Source organism: Desmodus rotundus, chromosome 3 (assembly GCF_022682495.2).
Source record: "Desmodus rotundus isolate HL8 chromosome 3, HLdesRot8A.1, whole genome shotgun sequence".
Lineage (NCBI taxonomy): Eukaryota > Metazoa > Chordata > Mammalia > Chiroptera > Phyllostomidae > Desmodus > Desmodus rotundus.
In genome coordinates, this window is record NC_071389.1 from 17,511,868 (window position 1) to 17,536,729 (window position 24,862).

Consider the following 24,862-nt stretch of genomic DNA (forward strand, 5'->3'; position numbering starts at 1 on the left):
CTTACCTACTATACCTTTTACATCTCTATTTAATAATGCGTCCTTTTCAAATATAACTCATACTTTACTCTCCCTGTGAGATTCAGCCTACCCTACCAAATTCTAACACAATTGACTCACTCCTCATTCATTCATTTGTTCACTAAACACAGACATCAAGGCTCTGGAGTCAGACAAACATGAATTAAGGTCCCAATTTTACCATTCTTGGCTGTGTCCTTTTGGGTAAGACATTTACTCTCTGATCTTCAATTTATCTGTAAAATAGGGATATGAATTTTGCCTTTCTTACGAGATTGCTGTAAGAATGAAAGGAATTAATGCTTGTAATGTGCTTATAAGCACATAGTAAACATACAATAACATAGTAACACTTTAGTGCTCTCTCCTGGGCACTAAGGGTATGAACATGAGTAAGACATGATTCCTGGGCTTATGGAGCTTTCAGTCTGTTTTAAGCAGTTACAAGGTGCTCCCTAGGATTCTTTTAAAAAAAAAAAAAAAAACCAGATTAATTGAGATATAATATATATACAATAAAATTTACCCTTTTTATGTATATAGTTTCTTTTTTTTCACAGACATATAAGGTTGAGTGACCACCACCACACTCAAGATATGGAGTATTTCCTTCACCCCACAAAGTCGCTACCTACCTTATATAATCAGTTTCCTCCCACTTCCCCCGACCCTTACCTAAGTCCTGTCCCTTTTTCTGTAATGTTATATTAACAGAACTAAAAGATATGTAGCCTTTTACATCTGTTTTTTTTTCTTTAAGATTTTATTTACTTATTGTTAGAGAGAGGGGAAGGGAGGGAGAGAAACATTGACTGGTTGCCTCTCCCATGCCCCCAGTGGATTCCTGGCCCTGGACCCAGGCATGTGCTCTGACCGGAAATCAAACCAGAGACCTTTCTGTTGGGATGAAGCCCAACCCACTGAGCCGCAGTAGTCAGGGCTGTATCTGGTTTTTTACTTAGCATACTGCTGTTGGGATTCATACATGTTGTTGCATGTTTCAGTGGTTCATTCCTTTCATGCCTTTTCTAGAATTTCATATAGTTAGAATTATGTTGCATTTAGGGTTCCTTCATGTCTTTTTGTGGCCTCATAGCTCCTTTCTTTTTAGCACTGAATAATGTTCCATTATTGGGATGTAATACAGTTTATTCCTTCACCAGATGGGCATCTTAGTTGCTTCCAAATCATGGCAGTTATGAATGAAACTACTATAAACATCTGTGTGCAGGTTTTTGTGTGGACATGTTTTTAGGTATTTGGGTAAATATCAAGGAGTGTAATTATTAGAACGTGTGGTAAGAATAAGTTTAGTTTTGTCAGGAACTACCAGATAATGTTCTATTTTGCATTCCCACAGTAATGAATGAAAGTTCCTGTTACTCTCCATTTGGTTTTGTCATTGTTTTGGATTTTGGCCATGCTTAATAGGTGTGTAGTGGTATCTCCTTCTGGTTTCAATATGCAGTTCCCTAATGACTAATGATGTTGAGTAATTTTTCATGTGTTTATTTGCCGTCCATATCTTTTCTTTGATAAAATGTTGTTCAGATCATTTATTATTATTAAAAACTAGCTTATTTTTCTAGCAAATTTCCTCATTTGTGAGAGGTTTTTTCTTACATAGCCTCATACAAGTTTTTTGGGTTTTTTTTTTAGGTTTGTTTATTTATTTATTTATTTTTAGAGAACAGGGAAGGGATGGAGAAAGAGAGGGAGAGAAACATCAATGTGTGGTTGCCTCTTGCACGCCCCCTACTTGGGACCTAGCTGGCAACCCAGGCATGTGACCTGACTGGTAATCAAACCAGTGACTCTTTGTTTTTGCAAGCTGGCACTCAGTCCAGTGAGCCACACCAGCCAGGGCTTAGGTTAATGATTCTTTTTGACTTAATTTTTGGATATTGTATGAAGTTGAAAGTATTTTCTGTTGTCCATTCAATTACTACGGCACCTTTGTTGAGTTCCTGTTGAAATAAGTAATTTTCTAGAAAAATATAATTTACCAAAGTGACTCAAGAAATAAAAATTCCGTATTGACTAATAGTCATGGAAGAAAAGTTAAAACTCATCTAAGCCCAGTGGGCTTTATGGGCAATTTCATTCATAGTTTGAAGAGGCAGATAATTATAATGCTGTATCAAACATAGTAGATTAGAGAAAAAGAAAATATACCCATTTATTTTATAAGTTAGCAAAATCTTAATAACTAAAAGCTGACAAAAATGGTACAAAAATAAAATTGACATTTGTCCTATGTCACTTAATACAGTCATAGAAAGTCTACAATTGAAGGTTTGTGGGTTCAGTTCCTGTTCAGGGCGCATGCCTAGGTTGCAGGTTCAGTCCCCATTTGGGACACGCATGAGAGGAAACCAACTGATGTTTTTCTTTTTCATATTAAAAAACATTAAAGTTTTTGAAATGTTTATATTTTAGTATTAAGTCATAAGTTAATTCTTTTAATTAAAAGGTGTCTTTCCTCAACTTTGCTTAAAATTCAGTTTTTAAGTATGGTCAATAGGATTTAAAAGTTGGTAATACAGCCCTGGCTGGTGTGGCTCAGTGGACCTAGTGCGGGCCTGCAAAGCAAGGGGTTGTGGATTCGATTCCCAGGCAGGGCACATGCTTGTGTTTCAAACCAGGTCCTCAGTAGGGGGCATGCAGAAGGCAGCCACACATTGATGTTTCCCTCCCTCTTTTTCCCTCTTTTCCTCTCTCTAAAAATAAGTAAATAAAAAAAATATATTTTTAAAGTTGGTAATACATTTCCCATTAGGCAGGGATCCATTAGTTTCAAAACAGCCTCAGTGGTTGGCTTCTTGCATTTTTCAGAGTTTTATAATGTTGATGACCTTTCATGACAGAGCTTTGACTTGACTCAAAGGCAAGATAGTTTTTATAAGATTGCAGTGTGAAACATCAGTTGAGTACAAAACACATGCATATGTTCACACACCTGTAATGGAGGCTTCCATTAAAAGAAGGTGATATCAGAAGAAAAGCTAACCGGAATGGAGATAAGAAATCTATCAGATGTAGAGTGCAAAATACTGGTTATAAGTATGCTCAAGGAACTTAGTGAGGACCTCAGCAGTATTAAAATGGTCCAATCAGAAACAAAGGATACACTAATTGAAATAAAGAACAATTTACAGGGAAACAACAGTAGAGTGGATGAAGCTGAGAATCAGAGCAATGATTTGGAACATAAGGAAGCAAAAAACAACCAATCAGAATGAGAAGAAAAAAGAATCCAAAAAAAATGAGGATAGTATAAGCAGTCTCTGGGACAACTTCAAGAGGTCCAACATTCACATCATAGAGATGCCAGAAGGAGAAGAGAAAGAGCAAGAAATTGGAAATCTATTTTAAAAAATAATGAACAAAAACTTCCCTGATTTGGTGAAGGAAATAGACATGCAAGTCCAGGAAGCACAGTCCCAAACAAGATGGATGCAAAGAGGCCCACTTCAAGACACATCATAATTAAAATGCCAAAATTTAAAGATAAAGAGAGAATCTTAAAAGCAGCAAGAGAAAAGAAGCTAATTACCTACAAAGGAGTTCCCATAAAACTGTCAGCTGATTTCTCAAAAGAAACTTTGTCAGCTAGAAGGGATTGGCACGAAATAATCAAAGTCATGAAAAGCAGGGACCTACGGCCAAGATTGCTCTATTCAGCAAAGCTACCATTTAGAATCAAAGAGCTTCCCAGAGACAAAAAAACTAAAGGAGTTCCTCATTACCAAACCATTATTGTATGAAATGGTAAAGGGACGTATTTAAGAAAAAGAAGAGGATCAAAGCTATGAACAGAAAAATGGCAAAAATTCATATCTATCAGCAATTGAACATAAAAAACCAACTGAGCAAACAAGAAAAACAGACAGAATCATGGATATGGGGAGTGTTTTGATGGTTGTCAGATGGGAGGGAGGTGTGGGGGAATGGGTGAGGAGATGAGGGGATTAAGAAGTATAATTAGGTAGTTACAGAATAGCCATGGGGATGCCTAGCATAGGAAGTGGAGTAGCCAAAGAACTTATGCACATGACCCATGGATATGAACAGTGGTGGAGGGATTGCCTGAGAGGAGGGAGGGGGAAAAGGAGGGAAAATCAGGACAACTGTAATAGCATCATCAGTAAGATATATGGTGATAGTAATAGAATGGGCTAATAGAATGGTACTCTTGGCCTCTAATTCCTCATTGAAGATTGCGTGTGTTGGGTTTTTTTTTTTTTTTTTTTTTATCAAATCAGTGTTTATCTGTTGGTAGCCAGAGTGACATTATATCAGATTGCAATCTGTAGCTACAGCTTACCTTATTTTTATTGCATAAAAAGAGTAAATACTACATTTGACCTGACCATTTAAACATTTTATATATTTAAATTTTTGTATTTAAGTTTAATTTAATTTTATGTCTTTTGCTTTTCTTCTTTGATCTCCCAATATAATTTAAATGCTATAAAACAGGTGAGTCTGGCTGCTTTCTTTTGCCCATTTTTCCTCCAGAGTCAGTCTTTTCCCTTTTAGTTTAGAAAGTGATAATCAAAAGCCTAGAATAACAACTGTAAAAATTATGTCTTAAATACTAAAAGAAAAAGGTGGCACCAAAGAAAAGACATTCTTGCTAGGATGAGAAGCTTGGCTTAATACTAAAGGTGTGTGCTTATTTAGTTCTGGTTATAATCTTATAATGTATCCAGGGCAATGGCTTACATTGGTTGCAGTGAAGCTCATTTAGTTTTGCTTGAATATTTATTTCATATTTACTGCATACTCTAACCCCAACCAAAAGGTGAAAAGGTGGATGCATGGATGGATGGATGATTGATTTATTAAACCACTCAATAAATTTTTGTTGGCACACCACCGTAGCTGTCATGAAGGCAAAAAAACCAAAAAGAATAAAACAGTTTCAGCTCTCAAAGAGGTTAAGAACTATTACTAATGCTAGGCAGAATGAATCAGTGTTTTTATACTGATAAAAATAGTTGTGTTGTTGGGGTTTCATGCCGTGTTATTCAACGTGACTTGTGCTTAAGGAAATTATTAAAACAAAATTTGCTTGTGTAGCATTTAGTACTTCCTTTTCTACATCTGTGTTCTTTGAACAGTTCAGTGGTAATTTCTTTAAGGAGAGTCTTTTGTTTTATTGTTTTTCTTGTGTATCTAACAGGAGATTTGGGTGAACACGGGCAAATAGGGGAGCTTAGATAGGCAATACTTGGTGTTGAAATATACTTGTGCGTTGCTGATAATAATGCCTCCAGTTGTAATGTGGGTTAAAGGTGTTGTAAACCTGTGCCTAATAAATGTGGTTTCTCATGAAACACTGAGGCTGGAGTTCATTGTAGATTTACTGTTTGAGGAACGGTAGAAATGTCTCTGACCCAAATGGCCAACTCTTTTTGATTTTAGACCTTTTCTTTATTTTCTAAGAAATTCATTTTAAAATTGATGTTGAGATAGAAGCATCATTCTTGTTGATGATCATACTGGAAATTTTCTGAAATTTCTCATACTGGAAATGTTAGAGGTGAGCTAAGAGAACAAATGTTTGCTTTTTAATTTTAGCATGGTAATTTTTGGCAATACGCATAACTGTTCCGTGTCTGAATTTTACTTTTGTTTAAGTAATATTGGAATACCTCCCAGAGTTTTTATAAGGTTAAAAATAAATGTCCTTATTTAAGCATCTAGGAAGTATTGTGTGCATCCCATGTATATTTAGATCTATAGTGTAGTAGTTAGGAGTGGAGATTCACATCTACATGACTTAGATATGAATTCTACCTTTGCCATTTATTAGCTCTGAACTCCTTGGATAAGTTAACCCCTGTGTAGCTCAGTTTTCTCATCAGTTAGGATAATAAATGGCATCCTTATATGTCTGTCATAAGAATTAGATGAGTTAATACATGTAAAACACTTAGAATAATTCCTGGCATTACAGTACATGCTCAGTCACGTTTAGCTGTTATTCATAGAGAATGGAGAGAAGGAATGGACAGGAAATTGAACTTAGCTTATTTTTTCTAAGTTTTAGCTTTCTTTTTCATTATATCTTTTGTTAGAGATGTTCATATATAACAGAGCAGATCATTTTGAATTTAGTATTTTATTTCATTGTGTTCTGATGGAAACTTTTACCACTTAGTGAAATGATCAGAAACCAAGAAACAGGAATGAAGGGGAGAGGAAGCAGAGACCAGAAATCAACTCTGAGAGATTGAAAACTGGTGGTGCTACTTTAGACCTTGTGTTTCTCTCAGAAAGTAGAAGAAAAGCAGAGCTACTTTTTAAAAATAGGCTTTTCATAAATCTAAAAGCAACTATTATTAAAAGATGGTATTGTTGTTCACATATAGCTTCTAGTTTGCAAGATAATCTCAATTAGGTCTTTCTTTTTTTTCCTTTTTGTCATAAAATTGTTCAGTGATTTATTATAATGTGTTCATTACCTACAGGCCTGGGTCTTTTCCCACCATAAATACACCACAACCTAAAAGGAACACCTATAAGCTAAATTAGTGAAAGCCCCCGTTCTCCCATTGCCTCCTTCCATTTTTTTCAAATATTTATTGAATATCCACTATATGTTGAGCAGTATGTTATTTGCTGAGGATATAAAGATTTCTGCTTTCAAAGAATGTAGGAGAGACAGATAATTGTAATGAAAGTAAATAGATAATAATGAGAGTGATATGTACCCCTATATGTAGAGGTATATTCAAGGTGGCATTGGAGAACAGAAATGCGGTGCCTAATGCAGTCTTAAGTGTAGAAAAGTAGAGGGTCAAAGCAGACTTCCTGGAGGAAGTAACACACAAACTGAATTTTGAGGGAGCACGAGCTCACCAGATACGGGAATGTGGGTGTTCCATAGAGCTGAACAGCAAGTGAATACGGGTCGGTAGACCTGGGAGAGTGTGTTGCAGTTTAGGAACTCCAAGTGGTTCCGTAGGACTGCAGACAGGTATTGCGACTAAACACAGTAGGTATGGGAGAACGGTGAGAGAAGAGACCAGGTAGAGAGGCAGGCACTGGGTCAGGTCTTGAAGGGTGTTTTTTGTAAGATGAAGGACACTTAAATTTGTGTTACAAATATCACTGTGGCACCGCTGTTGAGAATAGATTAATTAGAAAGGGACAAAACTAGAGACAGGTGGAAAGAAACTATTACTGCTCCAGGCACACACAGCAGGATGTCAGATTTGAAAATTGTGTTCCACAAACAGATTCTGTCAGACCAGCAAGATTTAGAAAACTGTTTAAAGATGTGGAAGACTTCATGCCCCGAGTGATTAAATCCCAGAAGAATCATTTCAGTCCTTTTCTTTTTTCTTTTCAAAACAGTACAACAAACTGGTAGTCACCTCGTCCTTGGATTTTATAATAGGTGGTATTCTGAAGGCTTTTGGTGCCTAGGCCTAGAAATAAGGTGAGTATGGATATAGTGTTTAATTGCTAATTAGATACTGTTCAGTTTAGGGCTTTTCAGTAAAAAAAAATTTATTTTTAGGCTGAAAAAAAATCAAATTTGCATCATGAAGGGTTTTATTTGGTGACTGCACTTTTTACTGGCTCAGTAGCACTAATAAAGGTGAGCTTTTCAGAAAGATGAAACTAGGACTGAGCTAGTTAGCGACTTTAGTGTAGACAGATGAGCAAAGGCACAAGTTGTCCACATGTTCTCTCACCTCACTAGCCTCACTGTTTTCCTAAAGTGTTAATGTTTTTTGCTGTTACAGTTTTTAAAACAAAATTAGAAGCAAGAGTACATGTAATCCAAAGCATAATTTTTCTTTGAATTTAGAAATATTGCACATAACTTTTTTTGTTTGCTTCATCTCCTCGTGTAAAAAACTGAGGGTTTTGAGGGAAGGGAATGGTACAAAAGAGATGGATATTTCATACATGGAAAACAAAGAATAAAGTGCATTCGAATTAATGGCTAGAGCAAGTTTGATAGAAACGCCCTTCATGTGTATCTTTGGTTCCTTTTTTTTTTTTTAATTTTATTTACTTTTAGAGAGAGGGGAAGGGAAGGAGATAGAGAGGAAGAGAAAAGAAACATCTTTGTATGAGATCAGTTGCCTCTCACACGCCCCCAACCAGGGGCCTGGCCCACAACCCACGCATGTGCCCTGAACAGGAATTGAACCAGTGACCTTTGATTTGCTGGAGGGCACTCAATCCTCTGAGCCACAACAGCCAGGGCATCCTTGATTCTTTTGCAGGAATTACTGTTGACTCATAGTGTAACCAGGTGTTAATTACTAAGAATTTTTATTTAGTAGAAAATGGTTATATTCTCCTGCACATGTACTAGAAAAGAATGTTTCTAACAAGGACATACCTTGTTAGGAAATTTTGAATAATGTTTACAAACATTATAGCTATTATCAGACATTTATTTTTATTCCCACTGGATATGTGGCTGAGTGTTGGGAATATTTATATTTCTTTCTCATTCACTTAATGTGAAATTAAGGGCCAGATGAGTTAGAAAGAGTTATGCAAGAGAGGAGGAAGGAGAGAAGTGGTAGTGGCTAAGAGTCATCTCTCTGAGTCACCAGCAATGAATGCCACTTTACTGGGGAACATTACTTGATTTCTGACTGGTTAGTTTCTGTGTATCATTGATACCTTCTGGTTCCTTAATAGAGGCCAGTTGGGATTTAGTTTTTATGAATGTATTATGATTTTATAAAATGTTTTCCTTTGAAGTAAGACTATTCAGTCACTTTCACTATAACTACATAAAACCTATCTTCAGCTCATGAAAAAGTACAATTTTGAGTAGGAAAAATATTATTAAATGTCAGATGGAGGTTGTTTGATTGATAACAAATAGATATAATTCTCAGTAGATCTGTAAATTGAAATAAAGCCATTATTCTTCTATAGACTTTGAATTGTTGTTAATAGTCAAAGACTAACTGAAAAAGAAAAGTAACTCAGTTACTGAAGAGTGAGTAGAAATAGCTTAGCAGTTTCTACTGAAAAAAGGAAAGTTTTTTAACTGTCAAGGTTCCTTCAGAGTACACCGCCTTCAGTAGTTGGTGCATGGAAAGTAGATACCACATGCTGATGAAACGTGGAGGCGGTGCTTTGAAATACTGTTTTGTTATCACCGAAAGACCTCTGTGTGCTTTAAAAGTCCGTTAGGTTCAGCATGCCCAATAGAACCTTCTGCAGTGACGGAAAGGTTCTGTGTCCGCACCGTCCAGTGTGGCAGTCGGGCACCTGCAATGTGGCTAGCACAGCTGAGAAACGGAATTGCACATTGTACTTAATATAAACATTAAATATTAATATAAATGTAAATAATCATATGTAGCTAGTGACCATAGGATTGGATAGTACTGACCATAGTATTAAACATCTTTAGATAGTTGGGAACTGAGCAGCACATTTGATAACCGTGTCACTAAAAATATACTGTAGTGTAATTAATATTTATTTTTAGTACATTTGTAAATGTTGCTTTTTATTTTACGTTGGTTTAGAACTGAAGGAACTATAGTATTAGGAAAATGACAGAGAAAGTTAATTGAGGAGTTTTCGGGTCTTTATATATAGTCATCTTCCCAGTGAGGGCCCTCTGCTCACACAATTTATAATTCAGCACTCTCAGCCCACCCGGTTTCCCTGTCCTGAATCATTGTTTTCTATGCACTTGCCCCCGTCTAACATAGTGGAAAGAAGGTGTGGATTTTCCCCCATTACATTCACTGCTGTGTCCCGACACTGGGACAATACCTGACACTTAGAGGTGCTCAGGAAATATTTGTGCAATGAACAAATGAAGTTTGTGGTCTCCTGAGAATAATAATCCAGTTCATTAAACATCTATTTAGCATTTTATGACAAGTATTGAGTCAGATTAGTTATGTAAAGTGTATCATGACCACTTTTCTTTTCCGTAATAAAACATTCCTTGGAGTCATTATTTGAAATAGAACATTATTGATCATGATTGAATTATTGGTTTGGCTCTGCCATAGAATTTCATAATCAGGGGAGCTTGGCAATAATCCAGTTAAACTGCCCAATGTTACATAGTGCTTTGAAGCTCCATCAATATCATTTCTATCTTCCCCTCTCCCCCTTTTTCCTTCATCCCCACAACCTAGGAATCTTTTTCCTCAATTATTTTTTCATATCCGCTCATTTCCATTCAGCTAATTCTCACTGTCATCTAGGCCTGCTTTTCCCACAGACTTGCCTGCACTCTAAGGAACTTCCCAAATCTCATGAAAATACCCTTTTGTCTTTTTTAACTGAAGCTTTCCCATTTAATATAATTTTTTATAACTCTCTCCTCATTTCTAGAAGTATCTCCTAACCTCTAGGGCATCCATGAAAACTTACTGATTTCAGTCAGCCCTGACTGATGTGGCTCAGTGGACTGAGTGCTGGCCTGCAAACCAAAGGGTCACGGGTTTGATTCCCGGTCAGGGCACATGCCTGGGTTGCGGGCTAGGTCAGGCCCCCACTGTCTGGTGCATGAGAGGCAACCACACACTGATGTTTCTTTCCCTCTCTTTCTCCTTCCCTTCCCCTCTCTTTAAAAATGAATAAATAAAATATTTGAAAAAACAAACCAAAAAAACCTTACTGTCTTCACAACAAAACCTGTCAGAGAAAGTAAAAAGGCAGTGCCAGTTTTCTACCCTAAGTTATTTCATTCCATGAAGCTGAAATTCAGCAGCCCTGCTGGCATAATTTCAGTTTCTTTTGCCCATTCTAACAGATTGTAGGCTTCTGAACACATTACTTCATGCTGTCATATATGTATATAGCCGCTATGACATAAAAACATACCAGAACCGCCCACCATTCCTAAAAAGTGTGGTGTTTAGACTTAAACACTCATGCCCTCACTGGTGTGGCTCAGTGGGTTGGGCTTCATCCTACAAACTGAAAGGTTACCTAGTTCGATTCCCAGTCAGGTCACATGCCTGGGTGTGTGTGGGTCAGGTCCCCAGTTGGGGGTGTGCGAAACGTTTCTCTCTTCCTTCCCCTCTCTCTAAAAATAAATAAAATCTTTAAACTTAAACGTTCATTTATGTAAAGAATCTAAGTGGGCCCTGGATGGTGTGGCTCAGTGGATTGAGCACCAGCCTATGAACCGAAAGGTCACTGGTTTGATTCCCAATCAGTGCACATGCCTGGGTCTCAGGCCAGGTCCCTGGTGGGGGGCCTGTGGGAGACAACCGACTGATGTATCTCTTGCATGTTGCTGTTTCTCTCCCTCTCTTTCTCCCTCTCTTCTCCTCTCTCTCAAAGTAAAATAAATAAAATCTTTAAAAAAAAAAAAAGAATCTAAGTGGGGTGAGAGGGAGCCAAATATATTAAGCACCTTCAATCATCAAAACCTTTGGAGTCTCTTATTTAATCCTCACAACAACTCTGCGAGTAATTGTCTCCATTTTACAGATGTGGAAACTGAGGCTCACTTAAGTAACTTGTTCAGGGTCACTTAATCAGTAAATGGGAAAGCTGAAATTTTACGTAGTTATATGTGACTCCAAAGCCTCTGTTTTCTTCCATTGGTAAGCCATGCTGCCTTATGTAAGTGGGGGTAGGCGGGAACAAGAGTTACAGTATTTGATATATAATAGGAGGCAGGTGTGTTGGTTTTGTGCGCCCAGTAAGCCAGCCACAGAAAGAAACCAGTGTTACTTGGGTTAAGTGGATGATTATCTGGTGATACCAGTAGCCCTGCATTAACTTTAACCTTCACTGTCTCTTTCAGCCTGTTCTTCAGGCTAGTTCACATGAAGTACAAATGTTCTCTCCTGAGTATCTTGAGCCTAACAGTAGTGATTATATGAAGTTTTATGTAAATATTCACCTGACAAATTTGTCTCCTTTGAACATTACTACTTGCAAAGCAGTAAATTCTCAAAACCAATCCTGAGCATGCCATTTTTATCCACAAAAGAGAGATTTCACAACAATCTTAGGATTGTTTGGAATGATAGAATAGTCCGTGGTCTCTACATTTCTTTCAGCCTCCATTTGTAGCACTTTTCGCCCTAATGGTCTTTTGTTACTAGGTTCTGTGAGCAAAGCCTAAAATTGAAGAATGCTGTTTCTGCCCATCTACTCAAGGTTCATAAATACTTGTTTCATGCCCACTGTGTACTAAGTTTTGCCAAGAGTTGAAAGTTTAAGGATAAACACACCGTAGTCCTGTCCAGGAGACATTTCTAGCCTATTAGAAAAGTCTGAAGATCACTGTAATTCAGGGAGGTATGTCCAGTGCAATCAGTCATGACCAGCTCTTTCCCTTCCCAATCCTATCTCTTGATGCTTGTTGCTCTTTCTCACTTCTGTCATCACATGACTGGCTCTTTCTGTTTTGATCTCACTTCTTTGAAGCTATTTTCTCTGATTCTCAGGACAAAGCTGGACAACCACACCCTAACAGTATGTGTTTGCATAGCGCCGGAGTACTCATCACACGCTGTTGTAGATCCTGTTTGCTTGGACTGCGAGCACGTTAAGGGCAGAACCTGTTGTTTTTAGCACCAGCACATTGATGGGCACATAACCAGCAAACAGTAAATCTTTCTTGGAATTCTGCTTGGATGAGAGGCTTACGATAATGGAAGCAACATTTAAGCCAGTTCTTAAAGGATAAGTAAGAGTTTCCTAGAAGGGCCTGGGAAAGAAATTTCAGGCCAAGGGAAAAATATATACAAACAGATGAAACAATGAAGAGTTCACAAGTGACTGGCAAGGCTTTCTACTTTCTACATGGACGTTTAGACACAGGTTATTAGTTGTAGGATATTATTGCCTGTAACTATCCAGAGCCCACTAGATTAGATTAGAATGTCATCATGGGGTGAAGAAGAGGAAACTGCTCCTTCCACCAGTTACAAATCCAGAAGTTGAAAATTAGTCTTTTACTTGAATATGTTTCTGCATGACCTATTAATAATTTCTGTTGGTCAGCCTTTTCTGGAGGAAAGTCACTTTTTCCTAACCTCCCACTAGAGTTCACCCTCCTCGAGACACTCAGGCCATAAGAAAGTAGTATGCTGAATTAAGCTTAGAGAAATGTGATTAAAATAGCTAAGAGCTTACTCTCCTAGGTAATCCAGTTTATATTGGTACTTTAAGCATAAATCACATTTAAATGAAAGCCTCATACTCTCCTGATTGATCTTGTAACCTGTTTACTGAAAACATAAAACATATTTTCATATTAGCGTATGATATGATGTGCTTGCCGACAGAAAGTTTTGGAGTGGTAAATGTCACTAAAGGTTCTGAGTGCTCAGCTCTTCCCTGTCTTTTTATAAGGCCTTGCTTGCTCTTCCCTAAATACACAGGAAGAGATTCATCAGTTTTTATGTAACCTCCCCCATTCCTTGAAGCAATAATCTGTGGAGGAAAAATACTCTTAAAAAAAGAGTATCTTTTATTAGGTGACTATTAAGAATAGCGTGTACTTATAAAGCTAGAGTGAGACTTTCCTTTGCATTTCTAAAATATAATGCATGGAAAACTAGAATGAATTCAAGGTTTTGATTGTTACATTTTAAAGCCATCAGTGGCCCAGTATCTTCCTTTCTCTATGCTTGTCTGCTTTTACCAGCTGGCATAAAGTAAATATTGTTGGTCAAGGAACATTTATTGGCTTGGTGCACAGGCAACAGGATTAGCATTTCTGAGATTTCTTAAGTTGTAGGGTTGTAGGGTATGGACTTCCTTGGGAAATGAATATATCTTTAGGAAGTAGGTATTTCCTTGACCGTTTTGTACAAAAGCTGAAGTGAGACCTAGAGTTAGAATCAAGAGACGTGGGTTTTAGTCCTCGCTCTGAGCAAGGCATTTAGCCTCTTCAACCATCAGTTTCCTTTTTCTGTAAGGAGTAGAAGATTGAGCCAGATGATCACTAATAATCTTGTCATTCTTTTATCTTTAAGTTTTATTGCCACATTCACAATAACCTAAAATCAATCTTGAGCCAAGCTGTGATGGGCATTTACATTTGATAGTAAACAGCAGCTGTGCCAGGATCCATAAATCTGTCTGTTCTACTCTTGCGTGGTCCTGTCAACATAGATTTTGCAGTACTGTGTGTGTGTGTGTGTGTGTGTGTGAGAGAGAGAGAGAGAGAGAGAGAGAGAGAGAGAGGGAGGGAGGGAGAGAGAGAGATGCCTGATTTAAACTTACCGGCAGGCCCTGGGTGATATGGCTCAGTGGATTAAGTGCCGGCCTGCAAACCAAAGGGTCTCCAGTCCAATTCTCAGTCAGGGCACATACATGCCTGGGTTGCGGGCCAGGTCCCCAGTAGGGGCCCATGAGAGGCAACCACACATTGATGTTTCTCACCCTTTCTTTCTCCTTCCCTTTCCTCCTGTCTAAAAAATAAATTAAAAATCAAAAAAATAAATAAATAAACTTACGGTAATACTTTTGTCTGAGCTGTTCTATCTGCTTGATGTGTCTGTACACCAACCAGACTTCCTTCTTGGCCTGCATCTTCTAATTTGCTTTTTGGATTCATGAAACAGAAATGTCATCCTCTTCCGTTTCTGACTAACCTCTTTGTAATGACTAAGTTTTTTGTCATGTACATCTGGCTGCTCTTGACCTGGCCTCTCCTTTCTTGACTTTTTTTTCCCCTGTAAGAACTATGATAATTACTGCTTGCATTCATTGAGAGCTTTTCATGCGCCATACACATTACAAACGGCTTTTTCAATGTCCATGTCATTTCATCCCCACAATTGCCCTGCACTGTTTAGTATTGCATTGCCCATTTTACAAATTAGAGAGCCAAGGCCCGGAGAGTTAGAGTAGCTTACCTGGGCTTACCACTGAGTGATAGATCTGAAATTAAAGTTTCAGTCGCCTCCAAAGCTCATCTTCTTAAGTAACATGCCATATTATCTTCATGATGATGGTGGTGACGATGATGAGTATAATATGTTGAGTACCTACTGGGTGCTGAGCAATACATTTGCCACCTTTTGCCTCCCCATTTTATAGTAGTGGAAACTACTGTTGCACATGTTCCACTTTTAGGTTAAATACTCATATAAGTGCCAGGGTTCAAATGGTATTGGGCAGTAAGAAGACTGCCCAATACCATTCTTTCAATGTATTTTTACTTTTGCGTTCTTTCCCATTTTAATGGTAAACATCATAATGTTTTTCTGACTACTACCAGTATTAACAATTAAATGTTGCCTGAGTATTTCTACACATTTTGTACTTACTGGTGCCTTAGCATTATCATTTTTTATTTGTTACCTTTGCATTTTTTGTGTGTCAAAGCAGATAATGGGGGAAAGGAGAAAGTGCTACGGAAAAGCAAAAGTCCAAATATTAGAACTCCCTCTGTGATCTCAGTTTGGAAAACAAAGATTTAAACTAAAAGCTCTGTGTTTTGGGTAGCTGTCATTTGTTGAAGGAATATTAGGGCTTTGGCACTTAAAAACTCAGTAGTATAAGATAAGACATGGGATTTGACCTCACTAGCCTTAGTTTTTTTATCTGATAATAGGATAAGTAATATATTCTTCACAACACATAGTTAGTTGTGGTGATGATTAAATGAAATAACCAGTGTAAAATTTCTTAATATAATACTGAAATTGTTAGTCCCCCATTTTACCTTCAAGGGCTTGTGAAATAACCCAGAGTATGTGACCAAACACTCATAAGTGTGGCATGTGTAGCTTTTTTACATTTAGAAAATTTAGTGTTAGCATCCAAAGGCATGTATGTGAATAAAAATTCATCAAGCTGCAGTCTTAATGTTTGTGTATTTACCTATATGTAAATTAGTTATATCAGTAAAAATGAAAAATCATAAGCAAGCTGGACTTTTGGCTGCTGCATGTGGTTAGCTGATGTTTCCATGTATTATACCCAGCATGTGGAACTACTCCTTTGTAGTCCCCCAAATCATGTGGTGGTTATTGAGCTTTAGCAAAAAGAAGTATAACACCTTCCAAATGCTTATTTCACGTTTATATCTGAGTAAGCAAAATTTTCAGAAATATTTTTTTATTTTTAGAAAAGGTATGCTCAATCCTAAAATAATGTTCCTAATGTTATGAATCCCCAGTTCTCATGCTGCTTCGGGTATGCCACTCACAGGTAGGAAATGCAATTTTAGAGCAATCAGGGAAATGTGAGAACAGTCTGATACATTTTAGGCACGCCTGTATCAAAAACATACCTTCGAGTGGATGTTTGCTCCCATTAGCCTGCTACACATAACTCTGATAGGTTTTTGTGTGATACATTTACACCTTGTTTGGTTGACTCTTGAGCAAGCTCCCTTTCTTCTGGAGAGCAGGAACCAAGCTCAATGTCAGGAAAAGTAGGTGTGGACTTTTAGGGCTGTGCCGCTCAGCAGCTAGAATGTGGTTGGCAGTCTCCTCCCCTTCCTGCACTTCTGCTCTTCACAGTGTGCACCCTGGAATGACAGGCATTCCTGTGTGAAGAGAGCCAGCGTGAAGACGCATTTGTAAGAATCACAAGTGCCCAGGCCGGGACAGGGAAAGAGAAACTCCAGCAGATTGACCTCATACCATTTCCGATGTTTGGCAGTGACACTGAGAGAGGAGTGCACGTCCCCTCCTTATGTGGATTTATCTTTTAAGAAAAGTTCGCTTTGGTCCAGCAGTTTGTTGTTGTCGTGAGACACATCAGACAATATAATCATGGGGCAAGCTGATGTCTCCAGACCGGTAAATCCAGATGCAACTGGTGAGTAATAAAAGGCAAAGAAATAAAATCTTGACAGACAAGGCAGATCTACAGGTGAAGTTGAATGTTTTATAGGAATTTGAATGTAAGGGTTTTGATGTTTATAACTTTGGGACGTTTATAACTTTGTGAAGAACGAATGAAAACATTATTAGTTATTTTTCACGTAATTGTATTCATCTATCACACATAGTTTTGTTTTACTTGGTCCCTTTGGAGTCTTTTAATATAATACTGCTAGGAAACCATCTGTTCATTTCTTGCCTTTGCAAAAGATAACTACAGAAACTCAAATGTAGAATTCAGTGGTGTTTTACTGGTATTTGGCAGGGCTTGGGCAATTGACAGATCCATGTGGTATAGAGCTAGAACTGTTGATGTCTATAAACAGGACCATTTTAAATAATTGACTTAATTTTTCAACTCAGTTACACAGTTTCCAAATAAGTCTCAGACTTTTTCCATTGTGGTGGTTTTCCATTTCTTATGAGGCAACACTTTGATATAAATATTTCTGAAGTCAGTGCCTTACATTTGAAATGTCATTATCTCAGAGATAGCTGGAGATCAGGCTGATATAAGTGTAGCTCAGAGTTTCAAAGCTTTTAAGTGAAAAGGAAGTCCATTGTTACTGAAGATACATTTTCGCAAACTTCTGGGTTTTTGGATAAGATGAAGTTGGAAAGATGGGAAAATAGTTTTAAATGGATGTTCATTAAAGGATTGTTAAATCCTTTAAGCAAAGTGGGAGAAATCTATGAATCATTTCTTGACATTAATCTAATTTTTAAAAAGATTTATACATTTTCTTTGACTTAGGGAGCAGCAGAAAACATGTTCAGATCTAGGCTGTTTTTTTTGTTGTTGTTGTTCTCCCAGAAATGAAAAATGTTGGTGACCTTAAAGAAAAGTATATAAGGGTAGGAGCACGGGTAATACTGCCAAATGTCTCATGATTTAGTAAGATCTTTTCCAAAGGTATGTTTTCTCCTGAGAACTTGCCAGATGAAATTCCCACAGAGCATTTCTTTATGTTTCACTGAATCTGAGGCACATGGATCACAAAGTGAGTCATTCAGCAACAGATTTTTAACAATGAAGTCAGGACTTGATTCACTTTACCTTCCTTGATCACCAGGGCTGGGTCCGTACCAATTTACTAACCCCCTTTTTATTTTTTAAATAAAATGTTTTTTAAATAGTGTAGGACAAGGTGTAGAAAAATATATATACAGGATGCCCAGAGGCCAAAATCCAGCTTTAGAAATGAACTTTAAAGCTGATATATCCCACCCCATCCTTCCCCTTTCTCTGTGTCCACATTCCCTTATGATGACATCTTGCTGCTTTGCTCTCAGACGTAACCACTCTCCAGAATTTGGTGGAATTAATTTGGGGCCACTAAATTCTCAAGTAGTTTCTACTCCAAAGATTAGTTCTTTATTAACAAGTATAATAAGGACCTAAATAATGCTAGGCATTTATCTATGAGATGGAAATGAGAGGCCTTTGAAAAGCAAGGAATGGGTAAGCAGGTATAACTTGATGATGGGTGGTGGTATTTATGAAGAATGCCCATCTAACTTCTATATACTATGCAAAAAATTTCATCTGAATAATGAAGCTTGATATGCTTCTAAAAAAAAGGCAGAATCAAATTCATCAATTTTTCTAACTACCAGTATTCCACAATAAGAGACCTAAAAAGAAGAAATAGAAATCACTCAGGTACCTAAATAAAATTTTGTGTTCTCTCTAGATTTAATTTGAGGGTTTTATTTCCTGTTACCTAGAAAATTTCTAGATGACTATAAGCTATTTTAATGGACAGACTCTGTCCATTATTTGTCATTCAGGATGTGATGTATTTGAGCAAATTAGGAGTGGGTCATGAAGGCTTTGACGTTGCCAGCTCTCAGGACTTACACCATTGTTCTACAGGCTTCTATCAAACACAACAAATTTTAATGAAATTCAAAAAGCATCTCAGTGGGTAAGGTGTCTGAAAAGTCTTACCAAATTCTTTGGAAGGGTATATATCCAAAGTAAACTAAGGCATAAATAGTTGTTGAGTAATTAAAAAAAAAAGACATAAGTAATTTGTTTATGGTTCTAGGCCTGTAATATAGTAATTCGTTTTGAGCTTTAAAACCAATGGTACTACCACCCTGACGGGGTGGCTCAGTTGGTTGAAGAATTTTCCCTGTACACGATTGTTGGGTCAATTACCAGTCAGGGCACAAACCTGGGTTGCGGGTTCCATCCCTGTTTGAGGTGCATGCGGGAGGCAGCTGATTGATGTTTCTCTCACATCGATGTTTCCCTCTCTCCCATCCTCTTTCTTTCCCTTTCCTCCGTCCCTCCATCACTCCCTCCCTCTGTCCCTAATATCAATAAACCTGTCCTCGAGTGAGGAGTGAAAGTGAATGAACAAATCTATGAATGAATATAAAATTGATGGTACTAGTTTGGGCGAGCCAAGTGATATAAAATCAGTTACTGAATATATTGAATTGATTTATTATTTTCAAGGCACCGCAGAGGTATAACTCAATATCTATATCCTTAAGTTTACTTTCTAGTTGAGAATTTAAACTATTAAAAGAAAAAATTCAAAATATTTATAAATTTGTAAGTTTGTTGACTCCCTTGACTTATGATGGATGTCCAGGGCTGTTAACCGAGAAGAGACTGCTTTCAAACAAATAACCTTTGTATGAGACACATATGCAAGTTTGAGATGTATGTCAGTATCCAACTAGAGTTTTTACTATGGGATCTTTCCAACAACCTGTAAACTAATTGAGTACTTGAAAGCTGAGTGGGAATTTATGCTGTGGTGTCCCTTCAAGGAAATAAGTAGTTATCCTCAACAGTTCATATTTTTAGAATTATCCTTTACTGAAATATGTCCATAAGAGAAAGTCCGTAGATTTATTCAGATAAAACTTTAAAATAATATTTTGTAGTTCTTTTCTTTTCTTTTTTAAAAAAGATTTTACTTATTTATTTTTAGAGAGAGGGGAAGGGAGAGAGAAAGAGAGGGAGAGAAACATCAATATGTGAGAGGTTGCCTCTTGCACATGTGCCTGGGCCAGGCCTGCAACCCAGGCATGTGTTCTCACCAGGAATCGAACCGGCAAGTTTTCACTTTGGACGATGCTAAACCAACTGTAAGCCATGTTGGTTGGGACAATACTTTGTAGTTCTTTTTTTTTAAGATTCTATTTCTTTATTTTTAGAGAGAGGGTAGAGGAGGGAGAAACAGGGAGAGAAACACTGATGTGCGAGAGATACATCGATTGGTTGCTTCTCGCACGCCCCCATCTGGGGACTTGGCCCACAACTCAGGTATGTACTCTGACTGGGAATTGAACCCATGACCTTTCTGTTCACAGGTCGGCACTCAATCCGCTGAGCCACACCAGCCAGGGCAGAGCAATATTTTGTAGTTCTTTTTTTTTTTTTTAAAAAGATTTTATTTATTCATTTAGAGAGAGAGGAAGAGAGAAAGAAAGGGGAAGAAACATCAATGTGTGGCCACCTCCCACTGGGGACCTGGTTCACAGCCCGTGCTCGATCCACTGAGCTACACCAGCCAGGGCAATACTTCGTAGTTCTTGATCAACATAAAAGTTGTTTCTGTGTACCCCAGAATACTTTGCATCATATTAAAACAACCAGCTCATTAGCACATGTCCTTAAATTAGGCACAAGACCAAAGAATTTGAATAAGCGCCACCTTCTCTTTGCCTTTCATTTCCCATCTCTAGCTTTTTTCTTTTCTTCTTTGACTCTTCACATAACTTTTATTCAATAATTAGCCTCTTTTTTCTGTTTTTCTTTTATGTCGGAATTTGTTGTTTTAAAAGGCACCCTATTGTACAATTTTGTCTTACCTACATTTCTCTTTCCACTGTCATTTGATTCATTTTGCTCTGAAATTTCATGTACATAATAATGGGAGTAGTTCTGGGAATGACGACTTAGAAATATATCAACATTTGGAGGCAAAATTAGTAAGGACATTGCTGTCTGAATAAAATTTAATGTAGCTGTATAAAAACATTAACATTGGAATAAATAATAAATGGGTTAATTAAAAATAAACTTCGTAGGACTTTAAAGAAGAACACTTGGCATTATATAGTCATCAGAATTAGCAGAGACATTTCTCATACCTGTGTAGGTCTAATAATAAGAAACAGACATATGTTCTGCATAAAATCCAGGAACGAGGAAGAAGCAGTAGTATAGGAGTCCGTCGTGGACTCCTTACAGGATTTTCTGTTTTCAAAGGTGGAGTACCAGTCAGAAATCAGTGTCCCCTCTTTCTCCTCCATTGGATCTTCTGAATAGCCTGCTGTCACAACAGTGTATCCCCTCTCCCCACTGGCAAGTAAATTGTACAGAGTTTAAGGGGCTTATTTTACTGCTTTACTGAGAGAATATGTTATATTCTGGCACCTCACTAAAAAAATCTTACTCTTCACTTGGAATTTTTATTTAAAAAGTGTATGTATCAAGTGGCCCAGAGTAAAACAGCGTCACTTCCTGATAAAGTCTTGGTCAGAAAACTGTATTTTCCTAGAGTTTGGATCTCAGACCTAATTGTACCTGCATGTGTTGTACATTACAGAGAGTGTCCTTCTGCCTGACTATCTTCCTGAGTGCTTTGCCCAGTTCTGTTTCCTAAAGGTCAGAACTATGCAGTACTTCCAAGGGAAGTTACGAGCCTGCACTAGGCAAAGCCTGCTCTGTTCATCAGTGGCAACTTTTGCTTTCTGTAATTTTGTTGAAGTTTTCTAAACAGTTCTTTAAATCCAATACGGTTTTTTTAAGAAGGCAAAAATGAGTAAGTACAATGGTGAAAGTACCATAAATTAATGTTCTCCATTTACAAAGTTCTGATGCCATTAAAGTGCTTGTATAAAAGTAAGATCTGTTACAAGTTGGTTGGACATAAAAGATAAATAGATAGAACTATTAGATTATAAATAGAATGAAATACAATGTATGTAAGTCAAGTCATTATGCTGTACACCTTAAACTTTAAAAAAAAGATAATTGGCCCTGGTTGGTGTGGCTTAGTGGATTGAGTGCTGGCCTGCAAATCCTAAGGGTAGCCGGTTTGATTCCCAGTCAGGGCACATGCCTGGGTTGTGGGCCAGGTCCCCAGTGGGGGGCACACGGGAGGCAACCACACATTGATGTTTCTCTCCTTCTCTCTCCCCCTCCTCCCCACTCTCTATAAATAAATAAATAAATAAGTGAATGAATGAATGAATGAATGAATAAAATCTTTTTAAAAAGATCATTGGTACCTCTTGATAATGGAGTACATATCTTGTTGCACATAACTATAGATTTTTAAATTGTAGCCCTGGCTGGTGTGGCTCAGTGGATTGAGTGCTGGTCTGCGAACCAAAAGGTTGCCAGTTCAGTTCCCAGTTGGGGCACATGCCTGGGTTATGGGCCAGTTCCCCAGTTGGGGGTGCACAAGAGGCAACCAATGAGGCAACCATTCAATGTTTCTCTCCCTCCCTTCCCCTCTCTCTAAAAATAAATAAATCTTTTTAAAAATTTTAGACAGATAACTGATTACAATAAAAGTTTCAGAGTAGAATGGAAGAACTTTATACACTTTAAGTCTAAACATTTCTTAAATCCAATAAAGTATAAGAAATAGAGGTAGAACTAAGACGCAATAATTTTGTTGCTTATTACCAAACTTAGTGAAAGGAGGGGGTAGTGATGGCTACGTTGGAAACTAAGCTTCCTGTTGACTCTGATTGCCTGTGCCTTACCTTACCTTCAACATGGATGATTAAGAATTGGTTGTTAATACAGATTCTAACACTATCTTTGGCCTAAGACTTTATTGTTGAACCCTGTTTTATCCCTTATCTCTAGGAGGTAGTGTGGGTATAATATTTATCTACAGCAAGTAATCAATAAAAACCTCATCTGGAAATGAAAAATACTAAGTAAATTTTAATAATACTATACATTTATTTTAAAATCACCCTAGGAATTCATCTGGAACAACTAAACCTGAACTAAAAATCTTGAAGTAAATGCTGGCCCAAAAAACCTAGAGATTGAAGAAAAAAACTACTGGAACTCTGCATAATACATGATATAAGACACAAGCCTATGAAATGTGAGGTGCTACAACTTGAATGAGGGAGTAAATAGTTTAAATACCAGGGCATAGTTTCAGGGTATTACACAAAGCGGAAACTCCAAACTCTATAGTTAACTACCTTTCTCTCCCAACTTCCACCCCCCTCCGGAAAACATCAAGACTCCAACTCTGTGTGTGACTTGCTTTTTTCCTAGTAGTGTATAGCTGCATGACTCAAAGAAAAAGGTGTTTTCTTTGGAACACACAACCATAAAACTAAAGCCAGCATCCTGTACCCTGTTTTCTGTCAAAGGGAATTCCCTTGTGCTGGCTCTCACAGAAAGCAGGGGCCATCAGGCCATTTTAAATTTCATAACTAGTTTAAACAGAAACAATGGAATGTCCAAATGCGACTTCAAGCCTTTATTTCTTGTCAAATTGGAAATGGAAGGGAAATGGTCATCCAATCAGAATTGTTGAGAACAAGCGGTTGATGTTCTTGTGATGTGCTTGTGAGCAGCTTCAAACTACTCTCTCTGCCCTTTATGAGTATAGAACAAATCTGAGGTGTGAGTGTATCATTAAAAATTTAAGAAGGGGTAATTTCTAGGAACTTGAATATACTTTTTGTTGTATAATTTATTTGTTAGTTTCTCTTTCTGTTGCAGTTTTCTAAGGGATGGAATTGAATTTTCTTCTTGTCAGACAAAAATGTATAGTAAGAAACCTGAACTAGGGTACCAGTTTAAATGGATCCAGGAATGTGCCAGAGATTGGTGACTTCAGTTTGACCTAGTCCACCACTGCTCCCAAGGATGTATGCATACTGTGAAACCCTTCATTCTAAAGCTGGAAAGTTTACACCTGCTGACTTTAGGTCACCATGAAATTTGGTGTCTAACCCTTTCGCACCAGAGAGTACTCATGGCAAATGAGGGCGGTATGCCTACAGAACGCAGGGCTGGGAAGTGTTGTTTGGGTCACCTAAATCTACTCACTGTAGCATGTGTCACTACTCCAGATAATGAAGAAGTACACCCCTGAGTGGGTTAATTTGCTTGTTATTTCAGACTGTGATTGCCATGTGGGAAATAATTCATTTTTATGGGAACCTAATGTTTAGAAAGAATTGTTTTCTTTTGGGTAGTTATGTATATGCTGGAGTTCACTTATTAACTGTAACAGTTTGATAGCTCCCACTTCCCATTGTAAAAAATATTTTTTTTCCAATTATAAAAGCTATACATGTTTATTGTAAAAAAATTAGGAAGCTAGAAAGAAGAAACACAAGTCTCCCATAATCCTACCATCAAAATATATTTACATTTTAGTTTAGTTTTTTCTGTTCTTTTTAACATACTTTAGCATAGTTTGAATAATGTGGTATATAATTTACATGTATTTATATTCTACTCTTAATCTAGGATTATTACTCTAGAAACTTCATTTTAATGATTATTATTGTTTTATATAAATTTTTTGATTTATTCATATACCTGTTGTACATTCAACTCATTCCCAATGACTTACCACCCTAAATAACACTTATCCGAAATAACATCTTGCCCTAGCTAGTGTGGCTCAGTGGATTGAGCACCAGCCTGCGAACCAAAGGGTCATCAGTTCAATTCCCAGTCAGGGCACAAGTCTAGGTTGCAGGCCAGGTCCCCAGTTGGGGGCGTTCAGGAAGCAACCACACATTGATGTTTCTCTCCCTCTCTTTCTTCCTCCCTTCTCCTCTGTCTAAAAATAAATAAATAAAATCTTTAAAAGAAGAAGAAGAGGAAGAAATAACATCTTGCCTGGCCGGGTAGTTCATTTGGTTATAGCATTGTCCCCATACACCAAGGTTGCAGGTTCAATCCCCAGTCAGGACACATACAAGAAACAACCAGTGAATGCATAAATAAGTGGAACAACAAATTGGGATGTGTGTGTGTGTGTGTGTGTGTG

At 37.5% G+C, this 24,862-nt stretch overlaps 1 protein-coding gene across 6 annotated transcripts in view; it reads left to right on the forward strand.

Annotated features, from left to right (window-relative positions):
- Positions 1 to 24,862, forward strand: part of PHACTR4 (phosphatase and actin regulator 4) — a 77,652-nt gene that overhangs the window by 21,295 nt on the left and 31,495 nt on the right. For 2 of the 6 annotated variants that reach the window (XM_024554457.4, XM_045190734.3), the window contains one exon: positions 16,482 to 16,782. The exons of 3 other annotated variants lie outside the window; for them this stretch is intronic. In XM_024554457.4, coding sequence (XP_024410225.2) covers positions 16,737 to 16,782 — 46 coding nt within the window. In that variant the 5' untranslated portion in view covers positions 16,482 to 16,736. Of the gene's footprint in view, positions 1 to 7,389; positions 7,475 to 16,481; positions 16,783 to 24,862 lie in introns of those variants that run through there. One more of the 6 variants, XM_024554459.4, reaches the window with a different exon arrangement.